This window comes from Zosterops lateralis (genome assembly GCF_965231275.1).
Source record: "Zosterops lateralis genome assembly, chromosome: 12".
Taxonomy (NCBI): Eukaryota; Metazoa; Chordata; class Aves; order Passeriformes; family Zosteropidae; genus Zosterops; species Zosterops lateralis.
Genome location: NC_139772.1, coordinates 10671411 through 10680957, shown reverse-complemented (window position 1 = coordinate 10680957; position 9547 = coordinate 10671411). Strand labels below are relative to the sequence as shown.

Here is a 9547-nt window from a genome sequence, read left to right as displayed (position 1 = left end):
TTTTAAAAATCATTTATCATTAATAAAATGGCAAAATAACATACTATTATCCCAGGAATATTTGATTCTTTTTACATTCACTTGAAACAATTTTGATTTAAAACCATATTATCTAAAAAAAATCGTATAACCAAGCGAACATAAACTGTATCTTTAAAACTCAAAATACAAACTACTATTTAAATTCCCGTAAAATGTAAATATGCATGAATAAACCTGTTACAGCTAATAAATGGCTCTGACAAAGTTGAAGAGATTACAAAATAATTATCTGGCTCGTAAAGAGGAAAAAAAAAAAAGAATCCAAGCAAACGGAGGAGCCCCAGAGGTCCCAGTCCCAATCATAGTCCCATCACATCAGCAGTGTACAGCTGACACCCCCAAAATCCACGCTGAACGAGGGGAGAGCCGTTCCCGAGGCCGGGCGCTGGCACAGCCCCCAGGGTTATCTCTGTGCGGGGTCCTGGGCGGCTCGGGCGGCCGCACGAGTGGGAACTGACACTTGGCTGGAGGCTCCGCGCTGGGGAGCCCCTGATGCGCTCGGGGACCCGCTTCCCCCTGCCCTGGGCTGCGGCGGGGGCTCGGGGCGCTCTCTGTCCCCGCACCCAGGGGACACCTGGTGGCCGGGATCGCCCCCGTCCCGCCATCCCGCCGGCCGTGCGGGCTGAGCGCGGAGCGGAGCGCGGCCCCGCGGGATTCCCGCACGGCCGAGCGGGCGGCGGGAGCCAAAGCCGGGCCGAGTGTGACACCTACCTGCCGGCACCGGCAGCACCGCGCCCGCGGCCGGCCCTGCGCGGGGCTGCGCGCCCGCGGACCCGCCGGGACAGCCCGAGCCGCGGGCCGGGGGAGCGGGGCTGCGGGCCGGGGACAGGGGACAGGGAATGGGAAAGGGAAGGGTAAAAGGGCCCCCGCCGCACCGAGAGCCTTCCCCGGGCAGGGCGGCCCCGGCACCGCCGCCGCTGCAGCGACGCGGGCTAAATCTGGCAGAAAATCGAACTCATTAGCAAAGTTCACCAGCTGATTGCTTTGCATAAAACAGGACACTGATTGGAAGTAATTAGGTTAAAAGATGGGACTGCGCTTCGATTTGGTGTTTCTAACAAGTGCTTTTGTGCGTGGCCTGATTTAAGCGTTCACCTCTGGGAACAGCGTCCCTCCCGCAGCCCCGGCCCGGGCCGCTCTCGCCTCCGGAGTCCCCCCACCTTTTAAACATTCCCTGCCACTTCCAAAAGGGCTTCAGGTACTACCCTGAGCTCCTAAATGGAGCCCCGCGTCTCATTTAAGACGTGCTTTTATTTTTCCGCAGCTATGCACGTATTTGTCCATTGCAAAAAGAGAGTGTTTTTTAATCTGTTAAAAATCTCTTTTAATTAAATATTTGCATTTTACAAAGGCGGCTGCAGGTTTGTTTTGTTGGGTTTTTTAAATCTAATACGTAGAACCTATTTCCTTTTTTTTTTTGTCGCGTTTTTAGTTTAACTCACACCCAAGGGAAAAAAAAAAACAATAGGCATAAAAAATTAAATTAAACTTGTATATATATATTTTAAAACTATGAAACAATTCGGAAAAAGACACAGAAATGTATATATTTATATTACGAAAACAACATTAATGCCTGTACAGTTGTCTTGATTTCATAATTTACTTCAAAGATACTGTATTATCAATTTAAATACAAAAAAGCTACATTAAATATACAGAATAAGATTTAATACAAATCTTTCTGCTTTGTGTGTGTGAGAGAGAGTGTGTCACTCGTTTGCTTTTCACTTGCTTAAGACATTTCTGGGCGGTTTCCACCCAGCCATTTCAAATAGACTCTATAAACTTCTGAAGAGGGTGCTGGGAGGGAGGGGGGAGCTGGTCTTTTTCTGTTTGTTTTGTTTTTCTTTTGGTACTGGAAAAATAACTGCCAAAGCAATTTATTATTTCTCTCAAATAAATTAAAAAAAAAAAAAAAAAAAAGGAAAGGAAAAAAAAAAGGAAAAAAGAACAAAACCACAGTCCCAGGAGGGGTGAGGGAGGAGAAGCCGATATTAAATGTTGGACATACCTTTCTTCAGTTCGTAAGGTGAGTCTTTGCAAAGGTCTACTTGGGACTGGCTCCTGATCATTTTAGTGTCTTTAGCCAGGCTCTCGGCTCTGCTGAGGACAGTCTGATTTAATCCATTGAAGTGGGCGCCGGGGGCGGCGGCGGCGGGCCCGCCGGCGGGGTGCCCGTGCAGGGCCCCGAAGGAGCCGTAGTTCGTGTAGCCGGGGTAGAAGGGCGCCGTGTAGTAGAGCGGCCGGGGCAGGACCGCCCCGTTGGGGAAGGGGCACTGCGCGCCCGGCGAGCGCGGCCGCGGCGGGGAGCGGGACGGGCCGGCGCCTCCCAGCACGGCGGGCCCGGGGGGGGGCCCCTCGCCGCCGGCCTCCTTCGCCTTGTCCGCCGAGGTGGCGATCTCGGCCAGCGACCAGAGCTTGGGCTTGGCGAGGGCCGCCTGCTGCGGCGAGTGGATGACGGAGGCGGCGGCGGCGGGCAGCAGCGGGTGCAGGTCGGCGGCGAGCGGCGGCCCGGCGGCGGCCGAGGGCGGGCGGTACGGCGGGGGCTCCTCGCGGCCCGCGGGGCACGGTCCCAGCGGGGAAGCGCCGGGAGCCTTGTGGGGGCCGGGCGGCCCGTCGAGCCGCTCCTCCGGCAGCTCTTTGCAATCCGAGTCGCTCAGGCCGCTCTCGGCCTCCCGGGGGCCGGGGGACTCCTGGAGGCGCTCGCAGCCCGGCGCTGCCTTGGGATCCGCCGCTCCTGGCGGGGGGAGAAAGGACAGGGGTGGGGGGGCAGCTCTCGGGCTCGCCCTGCGCCCCCAAACCCGCCCACCCACTTGGCCGCCCACCCCCCGGTCCCCCCGTGTCCGGGCCCGCGGAGCTGACCCCGGCTCCCCCCGCCCGGGGTGAACAGGCCGCACCGGGCCGGACGGGGCTGCCCCGAGGGCTGCCCGCTGTCCTACCTGTGTCCGGCGTCCCGGGGTCCCCCTTCTCCTCCAGTTTCTGGGGCTCGTCCTCGTCGTTTTTCTCCAGGTCGATGTTCTCCTCTTCCTCCTCGTCCTCGCTGCGGTTCCGCGGGGTCCAGGTCATTTTGTTCTCCTTCTTGAGCCGCCGCCGCGCGTTGGCGAACCAGGTGGAGACCTGGGTGAGGGTCATTTTGGTGATGATGGCCAGCATGATCTTCTCTCCTTTGGTGGGGTAGGGGTTTTTCCGGTGCTCGTTGAGCCAGGCCTTGAGGGTGGCCGTGGCGTCCCGCGTCGCGTTCTTGCGGTACGCGGGGTCCCCGTAGGGGTAGGAGCCGAGCGGCGCCGCGTACGGGTGGTACCCCAGGGACCCGGCCATGCCCGGCGTGTGGTCGTAGGGCGAGCCCTGGGGAGAGAGGGGACAGCGGCCCGGCGGGGCGAGGTCAGCGGCAATGACAGGGCAAAGGCAAGGCCAGGGCCTGCCCGCCGCCCCTGCCCGCGCCCCGCCGCCTCTCCCCCCGCGCCGGGCCCTGCCCGCCTTCTCCCCCGGTTCTCTCCCGGGAGGAAGGGCCTGGGGGCTCTCCGGGGCCCGCAGTCTCCGGCCCCAGGAGACCACCGGCTGCCTGCAGCAATCCGGCAGCTCTCCCCCAAGGCAGGAGCGGAAAAGCAAGTGGGCAGCGCGGCCTGGGGGCGGACAGCGGCGGGGGGACCGCAGCCTTCCCCCCTCCCCGCTCTGCGATCGGCAGAGAACCTGCCGGGCCCCGGCTGGGCCGCCCCTCCCTGCCCAGGGACGGGAGGAGGAAAAAAATAAAGGGAAGAAGAAAAGAGAGAAGAAAAGAAGATAAAATAGAAACAAAAAAAAGGGGGAAGAGAGGCAAAAATAAAAAGGCAAAATAAAATAAAATAATACAGAAAAAGGAAAGAAGGAACTGTGAAACTCTGTCCTAAACACAGGGGAGAAGCCGAGCCAAAGTGCCCGGTTTTGGGGGGAGCTGCGGGGCGTTGGCTGTGGCCGCAGCCCTGCGGTGCGGATGTCCCGCACTCGGGCCGGCCCCGCGGTGCCCCGCGGGCGCGCACGGCGGCGCAGTGCCCAGCCTTCCCCTTCCCTTCCCCGCGCAGCCCCGCGGAGCAGCTCGCGGCCATGGGATTAGAGCTCTGCAATATTTAAGCCTAATTATCGCCGCGCGGGGGAAAGTTGCCTGGATTTATCGCCCGGATTTCTCCCATCGCCGACCTGTCCTGAGTTCATTCCCTTTTCAATCACAACTAGCTAATTGTTGCGGAACTATGATTGGTGTTTTTTATACATTTAATTTTAATTTTTTTAAAAAAGGGAATGAAACCGGTCCCCGCCTGCCCCGGTCCTGCTCTCCCGGGCCGGGCTCCCCCCGCGCCCGGCCCTGCCCGCGCTGCCGCCAGCAACAGTGTGAGCAGGGCACGGCGGCGATGCGGGAAAGTTGGGCGGCCAGGCGGGGAGCCGCGCTCCCTTTTGTCCCCGAGATCTCCAAAATAAAACGGGAACAAAAAGCAGGCCCGGGAGGGGGGGGCAGGCACCCGCGGGATGCCGTCGTGCCCGGCGCGGTGCCGGCTGCCCGCGGCTGCTCTTACCACGTAGGAAGTGAAGGCGGCGGCGGCGGCGGCGGCCGGGTCGGTGCCGTACTGGAGGTGGGAGTTGTAACCCGGGGAAGGGGCGGTAAAGGCGGTAGATCCGGCATAAGGGGAAAAAGCGGAGCCCGAAGAAGATCTCCCAAGTTCATCGGTCCTGGGTCCGGAGATCACGCTGGTGCTGTACGCCGGGCAGGAATAGAGAGCCAAGGACGCTGACGGCTGGTACAAGTAACCCTGAGGATACGACATGGCCAGGCGCACACATACACCCGGGAGCCCGAGGCGCCGGGAGGGAGCGGCCGCGCTGCCGGCTCGGGGCGGCTGCGGCCGGGGCTTCGCGGGCGCCTCTCCGCCCTCGCCAGCTGGGCAGCGGCGGCACCTTGCTCTGCGCCGGGGCTGCTGCTCCGCTTTCGCCTGCAGCCGGGCACCGCTTCCTCCTTTTTCTCCCCCCCTCGCTTTCCCCTCTTTCCCTCCCCCCCTCCTCTCTTTCTCTCTCTCTCTCCCCCTTGCACTGGGGGGCTTTTTTTTTTCCCCCTTCCTCCTCGCTCTCGCTTTCCGAAGGGTCCTGCCAAGATGCTAAGTTGGAAATTGCAGCTCCTGACGCCTTCAGCACGGCCCGGCGAGGCTCCTCCTTCGCGGGGTGTTGTCAGTGGAAGGACTGGCAGGACCCCGCTGGGCTGCCGCGGCCGGGCCCAACCAGCGGGAGGGCTCCGCGCTTCCCTGGCCCTCCCCAGCGCTCAGAGGCTCAAGTGCGCCGGCTCCTGGATTGCAGTCACCTCCGAGCCATTTAAGATCAGCTCCAACTTTCTGCATGTGCTAAATACCGTGCGGAGCCGCGTTGCGCCGGAATGCAAGCCAATCAGTATATGAAAAAAAAAAAAAATAGATCTTTAATAAGATTTATTAGCCGCCCGGCTCCCCCCTCCGCACAGCCACCCCTCCTCGTGCTCTCTGCCCCTGCCCCTCCCTCCGCTAAATCATTGGAGGTGGGATGTACGGCGGACTGGCGCTGGTAGTTTTGATTTTCTTTACAAAAAAAAGGAGGTTTTGGCCGGGGAAGAGCCGCAGCCGTGTCCCTGGGCTGCTCGGGCAGTGACTCCCGCCGGAGCCGGACCTGTTGCGGTGACCGTGCGGGCGGAGCGGCCGCGGGTCCGGCCGGGAGCGGGGGCAGCTTCGGATTTAGTCTTTCCCAGCGCCGGTGGCGGGAGAAGGGCGATCCGGAGGGGCTGAGGCGGGTCAGAGGGGGCTCAGAGCGATGGTTTGCCCGCGGATCTCAGGAACACTCCGGGTATCCTCCCCCCGCCCCCGGCCCAGGGAAGGGTCGAGGGGAAAGCAGATTAAAACCATATGAACCGGGATAAATCCCTGCCGATCAGAAGATGTAATCTCCTGTGATTCCACCAGATATATTTCCCAATAGAAACATATCCCGATTTATTCCCTTCTCGCATTTTTTTTCCCTTGCTGCTGAGGAAAGGAGCTGCTCCAGCGGCCGCGGACCCCCGGTCACCGGGATCCGCCGTGCCTTTCTCGGCCGAGAGGCGACATCATGAGATTTAGAATTTTAGAATTTATTTTATGTTGTAACTTTAGCATTTCCCGGCCCTAACGCTCTCGCCGCGCTCCCCGTGGGACGTACAGGGGTGTGCTTTAAAACAGGAGCAGGGCTGTGCTTTAAACCGGGCAGGCCGGGCCGGGAGCTCCCCGTGTCGCCGTGGAGGCGACACCGACACCGCCCCGTCCTCCCTCCGTCCCTCCCTCTCTCCCTCTCCGGGGCAGCACCCACAGCCCCCAGCCGGGCACAGCCGGGGCTCGCCGAGCGGCCGCGCTGCAGGGCCGGGGCTGGGCGGGAAGGCCGCGCTGTCCCCGGGGGGAGCCGCGGGCGGCGGGGCGGGCGCTGCCCTCCCTCAGAGCAGAGCACCCACCGCTCCCCGCCCCGCACTACAGTACCCAGCAGGCCGCGGCCCCGCCAGTCCCGCCCCCGGCCGGCCCGGCGCATGACTGGCTGTTCCCCGGCCGGCGGCGGGCGCTGCGCTCCTTCCACGGGCCCGCGGAGCTGTCCCTCAGCGCGGGTGTGGCGGGGCGGCGGCGGCGGGGGCGCGGCTGCGGCGGAGTCCGGGGGCGGTGCTGACAGGACGGCGGGCGGAGGCGCTGCGGGCCGCGGGGGCCGCCCCTGCCCCGGCCCGGCTGCGCTGAGCTCGGCCCGACTCTGCCCGGCCCGGCCCGGCCCGGCCCGGCCTGACCTGACCCCGCTGCGCTGACCCGGCCCAGGCCGAGGTGAGGGGAGTCCGGGCCGAGGGGGCCCCCGCTGAGCCGCTCTGTGGCGGCGCTGCCCCGCCCCGCCCCTGGCGCCCCCTGACGGGCGGTTCGGCCCGGGCCCGGCCCCGGCCCCGCGCTGGGCCCGGTATCGCCGGGCGGGACCGGCGGGGCCGCCCCGGGCTCGGCTCCTCCTCGGCGCTGCTGCCGAGCCGCGCTCGGTCCCGCCGTTCCCTCCTCTAGCCTCTTGCGCTTCCTTCGTCCCCCGTTTTGTTTTGTTTTGTTTTTTTAATTTAATTTTTTTTAATGTGTGGTGTGCGGAATTTCGTCTCTGTAAGCTCCATGTGGTTCTACCCCGGTAAACGAGACGGGTCCATCGCCGGCTCGCACGCTCCCTTACATGCTTAATCCACACAGGTGTGCACTTTCATCAGTTTTCGACTGCGCGGTGTCACCGGTATTTGTCCCCGGCTTCATTATAGCGATCGCTCTGGAGCGCTGCATTTCTTTCTCCACTCGAAAGCTCTTCTGTCATAATCCTCTGACAATCCCCCTTGTTCGGGGAGTGAGATATCATCTGGTCAAGTTTTATACATTTAACACTCATTTTATATGTGAGTAGAATAACTAACTGCTTTTCCGTGCTCCTTTCTTTGTAGGAAGAAGTTTTAACCATCTTCCCATGGCATCTGACTTTTTTGAAGAGGAGGTAAGGTTAACGTCATGTAAAATTACCCTCTTTATTTCTGATGTTCCACTAATCTTTCTTCTGTAGGCATACATTTGGAAACTGTGGTGAGTTCATGCATACTTTCATGCCTTGCAAACATAATACCAGAGCTGATTAATAAACGGCAGTGATAGGACTCTTATGCCGTCAGGATTGTAAGTGCCTATCAAACTGACATTCTCACTACATTATGCCACTATTATATTCTTTGCAGTTTTAAAAGAACTGTAGATAATTATTCAAGATATTGAAACATTTAGTTTATAGTTCTATTGCTGTGGTTGTCACCTTCGCTTTATATCAAATTTGAGACTCATTTCTTAAGGATGTCTCTATTTTCTGCTTTATTTGCACATTGATAGCTCTATGAATGACTGAATGACTAGTCACAGCAACTTTTTCCTCTGATAGCAGCATATTAAAATGTGAAAGCCTAAGACTAATCTGCTTTGCAGGACTTTTCAGCCTTCAGATTGAAGGGAAATAAGAAGTTTGTTTCAAGACTCTTACGTCTTTCATCAGTTCTTTAACAAACGTGGGGTTTGAGGATACATTTGCTGCTTCTCTGCATTTTTGCTGAAGGTATGTGCCTTTGAAGGTATGGATGAGTTCTTGGTATCAGGAGTTTGTGTATTTTGCAGCTGCCAGTGAAACTGTAACAGTGCAAGTTGATGTTAAAACTCTGGACTTTGTATATTTTTCTCATAATTTTTGGACGATAAATTGTTAATGCAATAGAAAAAAAAACACTTGCCCTTAAAATCTTATTTAACAATGGGAAATATTTACAGGCTGGCTGTGCACTCTTCATTTTATTTAAATTTAGGCATGTGAATTTGGATTCAGCTTCTATTAATAAATAATTTAAATCCTATTTTTATAGCCTTGAGTCTGAAGGGCTGGTCCTGCACAGCTATTAAAAGGGACTTCATTTAGTTTAGTAGTTGGACTCCAGTAGGTTTTTGGTGTGAGAGGAACTTGGATTTGAGATGACTGCACAAAACGTGACCCAAAATACAGCGATGTTTGAATTTGCATATTTGTTTTTCTACACTGGTTTCTTTTGCATAATTTCATTTAGATTGTGCAAACGTGGTACAGCATAAAATAGCTTAATAAATTAGTGCATGAATGTACAGTAGGGATCTGCTGAGAATATTTTCTTTCCGGGAGAAACAAATGAAAAGAAGCAGAATGATCCTGAAAGTAACAGTAAACTATATTTTAAAAGTATAGCTATTGGTAGGCTCTAACTGTGAGTGGTTTGGTTCCAGGTGGCTTGTAGTGAATGGAGTTAAACTTGGCTATCTTGGATATGATACACCTTAATTTAATTAATTTAATAGCTACTTTCTGTTGAAACTTTAAAATCTAACGATCCTGTTTTTATTGCAGTCTTTAAAGATCTAATCGTTCTTCTGTGTGCCTGAGATGTAAAACTTAGTGCAAGGAGAGGCAACAGATTGGTTCCGTCATACGATTTTGTTGGGTTTTTTTGAGAGTACTTAAAAGATTATGATGGATAATGCTGTCTTGCCAAAGAATGCCGACACAGGTGTTCATCATTATCTTAATTAAGATCCTGAGAAAATGTCATCTTTCGGCATGAATTATGAAGGGAGATGCATTAGGAGATCATTTCAACATTTTTTTTCTTTTTACAGGGGTAGATGAGAAGGAGGCTGTTTTCTCAAAACCTTTTTGATATTTCTTTATCAGAATACCTGACCTTAGACACTGAATTTGTTTCTCCAGTTCAGTTTGTGACGGTATTACCGAGAGATCTGTGTGTAATGCTAAAGGGAATCCTCTTAAAGACAAAAAAATTTAAAATTATTTCCCCTACAAGATACTCTGTTTCATTTAAAGCTGTCCTCTTAAAAAAAAAAAATAAATAAAAAAAAAAAAGGCTGTGAGACTTGGATGGTAGTGGAAATTGCTGCTGGAAACATCTGATAAGAGATGTTTT

At 55.9% G+C, this 9547-nt stretch overlaps 1 protein-coding gene across 2 annotated transcripts; it reads right to left on the bottom strand.

Annotated features, from left to right (window-relative positions):
- Window positions 1-746: 746 nt before the first annotated feature.
- IRX5 (iroquois homeobox 5) lies at window positions 747-5125 on the bottom strand (the record flags this gene model as incomplete). Of its 2 annotated transcripts, none has more annotated exons than XM_083870520.1 (3): window positions 747-2782; window positions 2985-3390; window positions 4593-5125. In XM_083870520.1, the coding sequence occupies 3 exons, from the start codon at window positions 4839-4841 to the stop codon at window positions 2040-2042; spliced, it is 1398 nt and encodes a 465-aa protein (XP_083726646.1). In that variant the 3' UTR covers window positions 747-2039. The 2 variants fall into 2 exon arrangements, with proteins under 2 accessions (XP_083726646.1, XP_083726645.1); XM_083870519.1 differs by having other exon boundaries at window positions 747-2779; window positions 4593-4841.
- Window positions 5126-9547: the final 4422 nt, after the last annotated feature.